Source organism: Tauraco erythrolophus, chromosome 10 (genome assembly GCF_009769465.1).
Source record: "Tauraco erythrolophus isolate bTauEry1 chromosome 10, bTauEry1.pri, whole genome shotgun sequence".
NCBI classification, from domain to species: domain Eukaryota; kingdom Metazoa; phylum Chordata; class Aves; order Musophagiformes; family Musophagidae; genus Tauraco; species Tauraco erythrolophus.
The window spans coordinates 24065133-24078737 of record NC_141474.1 but is presented as its reverse complement, the minus strand read 5'-3'; the positions used below and the strand labels follow the sequence as shown (position 1 = coordinate 24078737).

At 64.4% G+C, this 13605-nt stretch overlaps 1 protein-coding gene across 1 annotated transcript; it reads left to right on the top strand.

The window, feature by feature from the left end:
* The first annotated feature begins 319 nt into the window (after window positions 1-319).
* SLC6A9 (solute carrier family 6 member 9) lies at window positions 320-13605 on the top strand. Its single transcript, XM_086617671.1, has 13 exons — window positions 320-428; window positions 8815-8971; window positions 9131-9262; window positions 10358-10610; window positions 10690-10822; window positions 11247-11381; window positions 11461-11564; window positions 11649-11886; window positions 12007-12141; window positions 12420-12519; window positions 12801-12901; window positions 13074-13244; window positions 13393-13605. Exons 1-13 carry the CDS (start codon window positions 399-401, stop codon window positions 13603-13605), a joined length of 1902 nt encoding a protein of 633 aa, XP_086473797.1. The 5' UTR covers window positions 320-398.

Genomic DNA, 13605 nt, shown 5'->3' with positions numbered 1-13605 from the left:
CTGCTTCTTGGGAAACACCTGGGAGCTACCGCTCGTGTGGGTGCCAGGGGGTTTGGAGATGCGGGAGGGGGTTGGAGCCAACAGGAAGGGATCTCGCTGCCAGGCCACTTGGCCCCAGGCCCCGCATCCCCCGCCAGCCCTGCTCCCGTGTGCCCTGTGGGCAGGTACAGGGGAGCGACCTGCCTGGCACAGCCCCCTGGTTCCTGGAAGGAGGGGGAGGCCCGGGGCGGGGACATGTGCACCCCACCAGTCATATCTCTCTTGGTGACTCTCTTCCCTCTGCCCAGCTCGCTCTGACAGTGGATTGAAGCACGCCGGTGCCACAACCAGCGTGACGGAGAGCGGACAGGCAAGGGACCCCACAGCGGGCAGCTGGCACCACGCTCCCGCTTCCAGGGATGGCTGATAAGTGCAACGAGGGACTGCTGGTAAGTGCCGGGGCGTGGAGAGCGGGCTGGCATGGGCCACTGCCTCGGGGACCCAGAACACTCGGCGCAGAGAGCAGGACGCTGGGGCTCCTGTAAGGCTTGGTGTCCCTCTGGGACCCTCGGGCAGGGTTGTGGCACCTTGGAGCTCCTCCAATATGATGCCTGTGGGGCAGACACTGGCCGCTGCTCACCCTGAGTTCATCACCTACGGGGCTCCCAGGATGAGGTGTCCCGCCATGCCTGGAGATGCTATCGCTTGTCTCAGGCACTCTGCCCTGCCATATCACCCACTCCAGCTCTCCAGGCAGGCAGCAAAGGCAGGAAAGCCCTGGCTGGGTGGCTCCTCCACTTGCCCTTGGCAAAGGGAGCAGGATAGGTGCCCTCAGAGGGGCACAGTGTGGGGCTGCTTCCCCCTGCCTCCACCCGGCAGGCTCTCCCAGACTGGGCTGGGACGGTGGTGCTTGGGCAGAGCCAGGTTTTTCCAGGCACTGGTGCAGTGCCCGACCCTCTGTACTCACAAGCAATGTGTTGCAGGATGCTGTGTGCTGCCCTGCACTCGTCTGCACCCGGGATGGCTTCAGTGCCCTGGGTGGGTGCTGGACTTGCCTGGTGTGCATCCTCTTTGGAGGGCTGCGGTGGCCCTGTGCTTGTGGCAGCTCTGCCGTGCAGCGAGTGGTTTGGGAGCCCCGAGCTCCGCTTTCCGTGCCAGGCTGCTGTGCTGCACTGTGCAGGTGAGCCCAGGTTGTGCTTGACTCTTCCCTTTTTCCCAATGGATGAGAGCTGAACGCCAGGGCCGACATGATTGCTGGGCCCTCCCCTTCCTGGGGGGCTTCCCGAAATAGCTGCATGCTCCAGCCAGAGGGCCTGGAGCCAGGATTTCCCTGGGAAGCCGAGAGCCAGGGGAGCGGTGTGCTCCAGCAGGCGCTTCCAGCGTGCTCGCGTGTGCGTGGCTCCTCTGTGGCCCCACTGGCTGTGCCTGCATCAGGGAGCCCAGCTCCTGCCCGGCCTGCGGCAGGCAGTGTGGAGGGGTCAGTGGGGTGGGAAGGCAGATTTCTCCAGGAGAAGCCCTTGGCTGGGAGGCTCGATCAGGGGTCTGTCATGGGGATGTGCTCATACACATGTGGGGCACTTGCCATGGCTCCATGCTGCTACCGCTGCGTCCTTACCCTGGCTGGAGCAACCGGCATCACACTGGGGTGAGGACCGAGCCTGGCACCTGTGGCAGGGAGCCAGGCGCCCAGGAGCACCCACCCGCTCCTGGTCAATCTTTAACTGGCTTCTCAGAAGTACCTGACCAGCCCATGCTGGGACCAGGACATGGGGTGACAGGTGGGGGACCATGGGGTCTGGCACACGCTGTGCTCACTGTCCTGGCCTGCAGCCCTCTGCCTGCGGCTTCCTGTTTGTGGGGCGCAAGGACACCCCTGTGCAGGGTACAGGGGATGCTGAGGGGCTGGCATGGGGTCTGCAAGGAGGAAGGCAGGTCCCTCTGAGAGCATCCCAGCTCCCGGAGCATCCCTGTGCTGCACCAGCTGTGAGAGCCTTGGGAGGAGCCGCGGCGGGACGGGCACTGGCTGCTGAGCTGCCTGGGTCACCAGGGAAGCGAGCTAATCTCCTTGGCCTGCATCCAGGGCTCTGCCAGTTGCCTGGTAGAGCGTGATCCCTTCCTGCCCTCTCATCCCTGCCTGCAGGTGCAGCTTCTGCTGCTGCAGCCCACAGCACAGCCCCAGGACCAGGTGGGTTGGTGGTGGGGCTTGGGATGCCCACTGTGCCCTGCCTGGGAAGGGATGCAGCAGCTGGGTGATGTGCAGCCATGCCTCAGTTTCCCCACCTGTGGGCTGGGACCTGTGCCCTTCTGTTGGTCCGGGTGTGCCGAGGGTGCTGTGTTTTGCTTTTGCAGGCTCTGTGTTCTGTGGATGTTCCTGGGTACGCTCACTCCAAAACAGCAGGCAGGAGGCTGGGCAGTGCCCCCTTCTGCCCCCCAAACGCCAGAGATACCCTGATAGTGGGTGCCTGATGAGGTGCAGGGCAGCTCCTGGCACTGGTTCAGTCCCTATGTGGCCGGGCAGGGGGGTCCCCGTGGGGCCACAGGGAAATGAGGGGAGTCTGACAGCTTGTAACTCCCTAGTCTTTAAGGACACTTTATTTTGTCCTCCTCAGGGTGCTTTGTTCAGGCAGCAGTGCCAGCAACTCCTGACGTCCAGGGCTGCTTTGCCGGCATGGCCGGACAGCCTTTGGCTGTAGGATGCCTGGCTCAGGTGGGCTCCTGCCATCTCCCAGCCCACCCCGGACAAACACCACGTGCACCCACCATGCTGCCGGTTAAGGGCTGGGGGGGCCCTGCCTGTCCCAGACACCTCCAGCAGTGCAGTGCCGCCAGCCAGCGGCCATGGGCAGGGCGTCCAGTGGAGCTGCGGAAGTGGCTCTTGGCTGCGGGAGTCCTTCCCGGAATACCAAGGGGCAGCAATGGGGGGGCTGGCGGGGGATTTTTCTGCCTGAATGCCCTGGGAGAATTGTGTTTGCCCTGGGAGAATGGGGCCGGAGAAAGGCAGCTGGGTGGGAAGGAGCCCGGCAAGGGGATGGTGGCACCAGGTCCCAGGTCTCTGGGCATCATCCCTGCAGTCCTGCTCAGGGATGGGGTGACAGGGGCTGGGAGACCCACCACCATCCCTGAGGTGCCCAGTGCCCCTGTCTCACTGGTGTGTCCCTGGCACTGTCAGCCAGACTGGATGGAGACTGGGGTGTCAGGAAGGTCAGGATCCAGCTGTGGGTCCTTTGTTTCCAGCAGCGTGTCCCCATGGGGCTGGCAATCCCCTCTGCCCACTGGCCAGGCTGCCAGGGGAGCAGCGCTGTGCTCCTGTGGACTGGCACAGGGCCTGGCATTCCTGGGATAGGGCAGTGGGTCCCGCTGTGCCATGCTCAGGCTGCTGCGGGGGTACGGGGGACAGTGTGCCTAGGGCAGGATGTCTGGTGATGGCACACGAGTGGCCTGGGCAAAGTGATGCAGCTGAACCAGGGCACAGAGGGACGCTCTTGTGGGCGCATTGCAGGGTGTGTTGGAGTGTGGGGCTGGGCTGGAGGTATGGGCTGGGGTCACTGGGCCTGGCATAGTGTGGGGTGGCTCTAGGCTTCCACATGTCCCAGGGGGGCACAGTTGGGTGCTGCCATCCCATGGATGGGGCATGTCCTAAGCTACTGGGTGGCCGGTGCGGGAGGGGATGGGGACAGGCACGGAGGGCTGAGCGCCGGCCCTGCACACGTGTGCTGTTCATGTGCGCGGCCGCCGCTGCCCGGACCCCAGATGGTTGCCCGAAAGCACCGGCCCGTCCCCCCGCCCTTGGCGTGCCATCACGCCTCGCTGGCGCCTTGGCTGCGCTCCCCAGCCAGGGTGCGGGGCTGGGAGCAGCTGGGGCACCCTGAGCCTGGCTGGGGGGCACCCTGTGCCCACCTTCCTGAGGGACATGGCACCCCACTGGGTGTCCACCCTGCACTGGCAAAGGGGTGAGCGGGGATGCTTTGGGGTGCCCAAGCGGCAGGGGGGTCATGGCACAGCCCTCCTGCTAGCCAGATGGTCCCCTGCCGGGCAGTGACCTTGTGAGTGTTGCCATGGAGACCCCATGATGTCGCCAACGGTATGACGTCAGAGTGAAGTAGCATGGCACCAGGCTGGGGATGTGCCAGTGGGCAGGCTTGTCCCTGCACCCCCATCCCCCAGTGGGGCCATACCCAGTCCCTGTAGCCCTCGAGTGCCCAGGGTTAACGTGGGGCATAGGGACAGGAACACATGTGTAGGGCCAGGGGTGTTGGGGTATGGGACCAGGGGGCTCCAAGGGGATGCAGCCCTCTGCCATGCCGCAAATGTGGGTCCCCGCCTCGGCCAGACGGGCAGCGGTGCCTGTGGGTAGGGCAGTGCTGCATGCCAGAGCGTGCAGGGCTGCGAGCAGCTGGACCCTGCTAATGAGGCCTCATTAAGCAGGACAGGGCTCAGCCTGCTGCGCAGCCTGCCCTGCTTGTGCCTGCTGCGGGGGGGCACCTACCTCGTGGGGGTATGGCTCATTGCAGGGAAACTGAGGCATGGAGGTCCATGGGGCAGGCAGAGATGGTGCTGAGGTGGGTGGCGTGGTGGGGCACCGGTGCCGTGGCCAAGGCGGGTGGTGAGGGACTGAGCCTGACTGGGAGGTGAGCGGGGAGTGGTGCCAAGTGCTGGAGGCAGTGGGCAGGGGGAGGTGGGCGGGCAGCTGCTGCACTGGACCCGCAGGTGCCAATGAAGCCAGGGACTGACTGAGCTGGCCAGTCTGGCCTGTCCCCTGAATGGCAGCCGCTGGCAGCTGGTTGCCCCCCAGCCCCCTCAGCAGGTCAGTGGAGAGGCGAGAGCGGGTCCTGGGGGACAGAGCAGGGGGTCAGGCTGGATGGCGGCTGTGCCAGCACTGTTCCCCACCGCCGTGACTCTCCAAGCCCCTTTGTGCTGGCTCTGGAGCGATGGCACAGCTGCAGCTCTGTGCCATGGGATGCTGGGGAGGCACCCCCAAGCCCCACAGCCAGGGACGTGGGGTGCCCTGGGGGAGGGAGGACACGACACCTCACCAAGCCCCTCCATGATCTCAACTGTGTTGGGAGTGAGAAGAGATTGCCTGACAATTTTGTGTTTGTGAACTGTGGAACCTACTGATTGTAAGAGGGATGCCCATCACCCCTTTGCCTTGCTCAGTGCTTCAGGGCAGAGTCTACTGAAAATTTATCCCCTTTCTGCCCCTGCTGTTTTATGGGCATCAGTGAGCAATGTTAAAGTTTGCCCCAGCCCTGCCCAGCACCCTGGGGCTGGGCTGGTGCTGCTGCGAGTGGCTGGTAGGGCACACTCAGGGCTGTCAGTGGGGCTGGGCAGCCTCCCTGCATGGGGGGTGGTCAGGACACTGCTGGGGGGTCCTGGGATTTGTACATCTCTCTCAGCACTGCATCACCCTGGCCGTGGGAGTGCCCCCTTGCCTGTGCCCATCCTGGCAGCCATGGCTGATACTGCTGCTGCCCATGCTGTGCCAGGTGCCTGTGCCCCCACACCCGTGCCTCTGCTGCATCAGGGCAGGGGTAACCATAGGGCTGGGCACGGCAGAGGGACAGCTGGGATGTGCCGGTGGGACTGGCAGAGGCGGGACAGGCAGGCTGGCAGGGCCCAGCACAGCAGCCTCTGACGCGGGACAGGGACTTGTGGGTTCATCACCCTGTGTGCCAGGGGCAGGGAGTGCAGAGGCTGATCATAGGGGCACCTCGCCACCGCAGCACCCAGGAGCCGTGGCTGGACAGTGGAGGCACCTGGGATACCCCTCTCAAAGTCACCCCATCCCTCCATCATCAGGGACCCTCACCCCAGGCTGGGGTTCCCCTGCCTCAGGCATCCTGCACTCCACTTTCTTGCCTTGGGAGAGCAGCTATTTTGGCAAACGATGTAATTAGCATCTATTTATACCTTCCGGCATCCCCTGCCATGACTGCATCACCATGGCCATGGCAAAGAGTAATGACATCAGGCTGATGACATCAGGGGCTGACTGATAGCCTGCATTGGCATTGCAAGAACAGCCTGGGCACCCCATTAGGAGGCTGGGGCAGGAATTGGGGATTCCCCCTGGGTCAGGGCAGGGCTGGCTAAGGCTGATGCCCCATGAAGTGTTTCTGCTGGGTTGAAATACCCCTGAGAGGGAGTGAAAAGTGAGGGGGGCCACTCTGGAGATGCCTCCCATGGTGACATCCCCTCCCAGCATAACCCCCACCACCGCCACAAGCTTCCCAGCCATAAATCAGGTCCACTTCAGGAAGTGGGGGGCATCCGGGCACCCCAGCCAAGATGTCATTGTGCGAGGCAATGCTGCTTAGCATGAGAAAGGCTCTGGTGCCAGGCGGCGTGATGGATGATGACCATTCTGCTGGGCTGGGGAAGCTTTGGCCATTTGGGGGGGGGTCCATGGGGAAGGGGGAGGAAAGTCACCCTGGGCACCCCGAACGTCCCCTCGGGGATGTTCGGCGTGCCCAGAGCGGCCTTCCCTCTCCACTGATGTTTTCACCCAAGCATGGGAGCATATGCATGGAAAATTTGGGGTGTGAGAGCAGGACCACCCTCCTCCCTCAAGAGGTTGCATCCTTGCTGAGGGCAGCTCCCCCTTTGCAGCCCACCTCAATCCCAGCCCCATGGCAGTGGTGGGAGTGAGTCTCATCTTCCCAGACACCTGGGTTCTCTGTGTGTCCCACCCCCCAACCCAATTTTACCATGTTGAGGTTGGGAGGCAGGTTAATGAGTGTAAAGGACGGGGTGACCTTCCCAGATTTGGGGAGGGGGGGAGGGGGGATGTAGCAAGCTGAGGGATGAGCACGCAAGCGTGTGCGCACGTGTGCATGCTTGTGCACGCATGGGCACACATGTGGCTGCTCCTTTACTGGGGACAAGCGTGCTGAAGCCCCACGCTGCAGGAAGGGGGTGGGGGCAACAGAGGACTGGCGCTCTCGTTACACTGGTGCCAGGCGGCTCAAAGCTGGGGTGCACCATTGGGCATGAAGGGGAAGAAGCTATGCCAGGGTCACCTGAGAAGAGGGGTGTCCCTCTTGCTTTGGAACAGGGATGAGGTCTCCTTTAGGCACCTGGGCTCCAGGCTGAGCTGGGGCCATGCAGCGTTGTCTCCCCTAAGACCCTTTGCCAGGGAGGCTGGAGTGCTGCCCCCCCCCCTCCTGCTGGCTGTGCTGCTCATTAGGAGCCTCGTTAGTGCGAGCAGCTTAATCAGAGGCTTCCTGATCAGATCAGCCTGCCCAAGCAGGCAGCGTGCCCCAGCGTGGGGACAGTGCCAGTGTCATTGTTCCCAACCCTGGAGACCCCTCAGCCCTCTTCCCCCTCAGCACCCCACAACAAGAGTCTCCCCCAGGGGGCTCCTCCAGCACCTGGGGCTGCTGTGAGCTCATTTTTGACAGAGCTTTTGCCCATGGGGTCTGGCACGTGCACCCCGGTGCCCCAGCTGGGCACAGCCAGTGTATCACCCCTATAGCCCTGCCCAAAGCACCCACCGATCCCCCCAACACCCCTCTCCTCCAGCCCTACACCCCGGCAGCCCCCCCGCATCCCCGGCGCGTGCGGGCCCCGCTCGCAGCAGATGGCTTTGTTTGGCAGCGCGGTGCCGGAGTCGCCGGGCATCACGTCCCGGCTGTGCCGGCCCTAATCGAATGATACGGTTAGGTGCACCGCGCCTGCTGCCCGCGCCCTGCCGGCGTGAGCAGATCTGAAGCGACTGCTCCCATTTGTGGCCTGCTCGCTGCCCACGTCAGCCATCGTGGGGGGCACATGGTGGGGTAGGGGGTGTAGTGGGGGGGAGGAGTGGGAGTGGGTGCGGGAGTGTCTGTGGTGGGGGGCTGGCACCATGGAGTTCCAGCATCCTCCTAGGGTTGCTGGAACCCCATGCTGCTCCCATAGGGTCATGGGTGCTACAGGGCCATGGGTACTATGGGGCCATGGACTGACCAGCACCCTCATCCCGTGCACCTGTCGCCTGGCCCTGGGTGGAGCTGGGAGGGCTCAGAGCACCCGCAGTGCCCCAGAATGCCATCTGCCTTCAGCCCAACCTGCTGGAGCTCAGCAGCATCCGGGCAGGATATTAGTGAGAGCCTGGAGCCACGCTGGGATGGAGCCACGGGGTCATGGGTGTCATCTCCGTCGGGGGTGATGGGCGCCCGTCCATGTTGTTGTTGTCCACGGTGTGAGCTCGCATTGTGTGGCAGCCTGCACAAAGCGCCCTTTCTTGCCCCAGTCCAGCCCCCGCCAGGTCCCCTGTGGCAAGAGAGGGCTGTGTGCTGGGGCTGTCCCCAGGGGACCCACCTGTGCGGGAACCCCCTGCACTGCCCCGAGCACGGTGCCACGCCGGCGGCAGGACCCCAGCTGCGGCAGGGTGCCTTGCCGAGGGGACACCCAGCCCCCCCCTGCTCTAGTCACTGCACCTCACTCCCCATTGAGGGGGGCTCCTGCTTCACCCCGGGGGTCCCACCGTTCCCCCTCAGCCATGGGCAGTGGCCACCCAGCGGGGCCTCTCTCTTGCTGGGCGCGGGGAGGAGGGGGCACAGGGGAACAGAGGCCCCTTTGTGCTCGGGCGCCCGGACCTGCTTTGTATGAGTTGCAGGCTCTTCCTTCGCTGCAGCCGGGCTCTGGGCAGAGCTATTCATCGGGGGGGGGGGGGCTGCCGCCGCTGCCCTCCCCCCTCCTTGGCACTGCCTGTGCATGGCGAGGAGGGGGGCTGGCACGGAGGAGGGATGGGGCAGGATGCAAGGGACCACCCAGCCCCACTCGCTGGCTGTTGCCCCTCCAATGGGGCTGGCGGGGGGGTCCCTGGTTGACGCGCCCCGTGGCATCTCTCCGCAGAACGGCGCCGTGCCCGGGGAGCGGGGCAAGCAGGACAAGAGCGTCAAGCGTGGCAACTGGGGCAACCAGATCGAGTTCGTGCTGACCAGCGTGGGCTACGCCGTGGGGCTGGGCAACGTCTGGCGCTTCCCGTACCTCTGCTACCGCAATGGGGGAGGTGGGTGTTGGAGGACCGGGGGAGCGGGGTGCCTCGGGGCAAGGGTGGGGGTGTGCGCCCGGCCTCGTGCAGTGCTTGCTGTCCCCAGCTGCAGGGCGTGGGGACACGGCCGTGCCTGGGCTCATGGCCCACTCTCACTCTCTTGTTCCTTCCTGCCAGGTGCCTTCATGTTCCCCTACTTCATCATGCTGGTGTTTTGTGGCATCCCCCTCTTCTTCATGGAGCTCTCCTTCGGGCAGTTTGCCAGCCAGGGCTGCCTCGGCGTCTGGAGGGTCAGCCCCATGTTCAAAGGTAAGGGGCTGCCCGTCCCCGCCGGCACTTGCTGGCACGGGGCGCCTGCCCGCACAGCGCCTGGCGCGTGATACGGCCCTCGTGCACCCCATGCATCCCCTGCACACACACCCCTGTCACGTCGCACAGCTCCGCGTGGGCACCTGCGGCTTGCACAGCCCCGCGCACGGGCGCCTCGCGCACTGCTGCCTGTGCTGCAGGGTTCCCCGGTGCGCCCGCCCCAGGCTGTGCTGCCCTGCACACGCAGCCTGCCCAGCATTCCTGGCACGCATTACATGGTCCCTGTGCACACCCTGTGCACACCCCAGCCCTGCACTGGCATCTACTGCAGGCATTACACACACATCCCTGTGCACGCTACACGTGTCCCACTTGCAGAGGCCACTCGGGTCCCCTGAACATGTTGCAGGTGCCCGTGATCCCTCTGGCTGTGGGCACACTCCTGCGGTCCCCTCCCTGCCCCGTGGGTGGTGTGTGCTGTGCCCACAAGCATGGCTGCTGGCTGTGCTCAGAGCTCGCTGGACCCTGCTCCGGGTGTACCTTGCACACCGATGTGCTCCCATGGTGCCAGCTTCCCTGGCACACACCTGTATGCTGCCTGCCAGGTGACGCACCCACACATTGTCTCTGAGTGCAGCCAGCCTGTGCACACACTCCCACGTGCTCTGCACTGTGGCATGCTCAGCCTGGATCCACGTCCCTGTCCTTGTGTGGCCTCTGTCACCTGCCACCAGGTAGCTGCAGCCCTAAAGTCACCATGGCCGTGCACGGAGAGCACCCCACTCAGAGGTTCTCCAGGGCTGCAGACCCCAAGGGTTTGCCTGCAGACTTGCAGGCCGTGCACCCCCTGTGCATTGCCATGTGTCCCAGGGGACCCTCAGCACCACTGGGCTTGCTTGGAGGTGGAGGACCCCGTGCGAGGTGGTGGGCACCACGCGGTGCTCCCACCCTGGTGCCACAGCCAAGCCCTGAGCCGCAGCACGGCTGCAAGGCTGCCGACAGCGCTGTGTGCCACCCGCTCTCCCTGCACCGTGACACGCCGTGCCCGCACCGTGCCACGCCATGCCGCTCACCCCTCCCCGGTGCTGTTCCCAGGCGTGGGCTACGGGATGATGGTGGTGTCCACGTACATCGGGATCTACTACAACGTGGTGATCTGTATTGCCTTCTACTACTTCTTTGTGTCCATGACGCGCGTGCTGCCCTGGACGTTCTGCAGCAACTCCTGGAACACACGCGACTGTGTGGGGGTGCTGGACGGGAACCTCTCCAGCCGCGCTGCCCTCAACCTCACCCACCTCCTCAACACCACCCAGAAGCGCACCAGCCCTAGCGAGGAGTACTGGAGGTACCGGGGACAGGGGCAGGGGGACGGGGGAGGCAGTGGTGGCGGGGTCCCGCTGACGCCTGCTGCGTCCCCCGCGCAGGCGGTACGTGCTAAACCTGTCGGATGACATCGGGAACCTGGGCGAGGTGCGGCTGCCCCTCCTGGGCTGCCTCAGCGTCTCCTGGGTCGTCGTCTTCCTCTGCCTCATCAAGGGCGTCAAGTCCTCGGGGAAGGTACCCATGTGTTCCCCATCCGGGCCCCGCCCCCAGGGGTGAACACACCCTGTCCAGGCATAGCCCCTCCCCTTTTGGGAATACACCTCCGATTGTGCTGTGGCCCCACTGCTCCCGGGCACAGCCCCATCCCTTTTAGGAGCAGTCCCAGCCCTCTGCATGTTCCTCCTGCTCTGGGAAAGGCCACATGCCTTGCACCTTGTCCACAGCCCTTCTGGGCACAGCTCCTCCCATGTGGCCATGGCTCCGCCTTCCCTGACCGTAGCCCCTCCCCCTGGTCCATACCCCTTCCTCCTGGTCCATCACTCCGCACTCTGGACAATAAACCATCCCCTGGTGCATAGCCCCTCCCTCAGCCCATAGCCACACCCCACACCCCTGGCCACCCTTTGTGGCTCTGCCCCACTGAGGTGCCGCCCCGCAGGTGGTGTACTTCACAGCCACCTTCCCCTATGTGGTGCTCACCATCCTCTTCGTGCGCGGCATCACGCTGGAGGGGGCCCTCACCGGCATCATGTACTACCTGACTCCCCAGTGGGACAAGATCCTCGACGCCAAGGTAAGCGGGGCTGGGGGTGGTGGGTGGCTGGTGGGGAGCGGGGCCGAGGGACGCAGCGTTGACCGCCTCGCCGCCACAGGTGTGGGGTGACGCGGCCTCGCAGATCTTCTACTCGCTGGGCTGTGCCTGGGGTGGGCTCATCACCATGGCCTCCTACAACAAGTTCCACAACAACTGCTACCGGTGAGTGCCCAGCCGTGGCCCCCCCAGCCCCTCCCCTCTGCTGTCCCCTAGCCCTGCCACCAAGCCTGACCACTCTCCCTGCAGGGACAGCATCATCATCAGCATCACCAACTGTGCCACCAGTGTCTACGCCGGCTTCGTCATCTTCTCCATCCTGGGCTTCATGGCCAACCACTTAGGTGTGGACGTCTCCAAGGTGGCTGACCATGGCCCTGGCCTGGCCTTCGTGGCCTACCCTGAGGCCCTCACCCTGCTTCCCATCTCACCCCTCTGGTCCATCCTCTTCTTCTTCATGCTCATCCTCCTGGGGCTGGGCACACAGGTAGGTCATGGTGGGGCAGTGTGATGGGGCCAGGAGGTTGGGGTGGAGCAGCAGGGTGGCATGGTGGGGGACAAGGTGATGGTCCAAGTTGACGTGGTGCCCTCTCCACCTCATGTGCAGTTCTGCCTGCTGGAGACCTTGGTCACAGCCATTGTGGACGAGGTGGGAAATGAGTGGATCATCCGCCGGAAGACCTTTGTGACACTGGGGGTGGCCATCGCGGGCTTCCTACTGGGCGTCCCGCTCACCACGCAGGTAGGTGACCACGGGACTGTGGTGATTGGGTGCCATTGCCACAGTGACCTTCCCATGCTGATGCTACCAGCCATGTCCATACTGTTGCCATGACCACCCTCTTGGTGGTGGTACTCGGGGCCTGGTGTTACCATGCCAACGCTGGTGATGGTACCCAGACTAAGCATTGCCGTGCTGACCTCGGTGGTGGTAGCTGGGCCATGTGTTGCCGTGCCAGCCCTGGCAGCCAACAGCGACGGTGCCACTGGGGCAGCCGTGCCAATGAGTCCCTCTCACAGGCGGGCATCTACTGGCTCCTGCTGATGGACAACTATGCCGCCAGCTTCTCCCTGGTCGTCATATCCTGCATCATGTGTGTGGCCATCATGTACATCTACGGTAGGTGCAACTGCCTACAGCAAATCAGCCGGCAGGGCCACCCCGGACCACCAGTGGGAAAGGGAGTGTGCCAACTTCTGGCCAATTGGTGGTTTGCTGTGTGCTAACTGGCTGAGGAGTGCCAGGCCTTTGGCCAGTCAGGGCAGGCATGGCACAAGGAGCGTGTTGGGTCCCACCACCAGGGGTGTGGAGCTGGTGCTGGGCAGGGCTGGGAGGGGGCTCAGGTCCCACCGGTGACCCGGCCCGGCTGGGTGGGGGCTGACGGCTGCTCTTCCCCGCAGGACACCGCAACTACTTCAAGGACATTGAGATGATGCTGGGCTTCCCACCCCCACTCTTCTTCCAGATCTGCTGGCGCTTCATCTCACCTGCCATCATCTTTGTGAGCATTGCGACCGTGGGGCGCAGGGTCACGGGGGGAGTCTGGGAGCCCACTTGGGGCCCCCCACTTGCCCACCCTCGGGACGGGGTTGCTGGGCTGTGGGAGGCAGTTGCAGGGGACACAGAGCAGACTGGCTGCTCCCCGCTTGCTGATCCTGCCTGTCCTTCCCCAGTTCATCCTGGTCTTCACAGTGATCCAGTACCGGCCCATCTCCTACAATGACTACATCTACCCCACCTGGGCCATCAGCATCGGCTTCCTCATGGCGCTCTCCTCTGTCATCTGCATCCCCATCTATGCCATCTACAAAGTGTGCTGCTCCGAGGGGGACACGCTGCTGGAGGTGGGTGGCCGGGGACTAGACCCCCTTGTCCATGTGTGCAGGCAGCATCCATGGGGCACCCCTGGAGCTGCTGGCATGCTGGTGGAGGCTGGGGCACAGGAGCACGGTGGGTGCTAAACCCGTCCGCGTTATCTCCCTCTCTCTCTAGCGCTTGAAAAACGCTACCAAGGCAAGCAAGGACTGGGGCCCGGCGCTGGCAGAGCACCGCAGCGGGCGCTACGCCCCACCGTTCAGCCCCTCCATCGAGTCCCACCTGGAGGTGCAGCCCCTGCAGCCGGAGAAGGACCGGAGCGAGGTGGCAGCTGCCTCCCCCGTGCACGGCAGCAATGGCTCAGCCCACAGCCAAGACTCCAGACTGTGA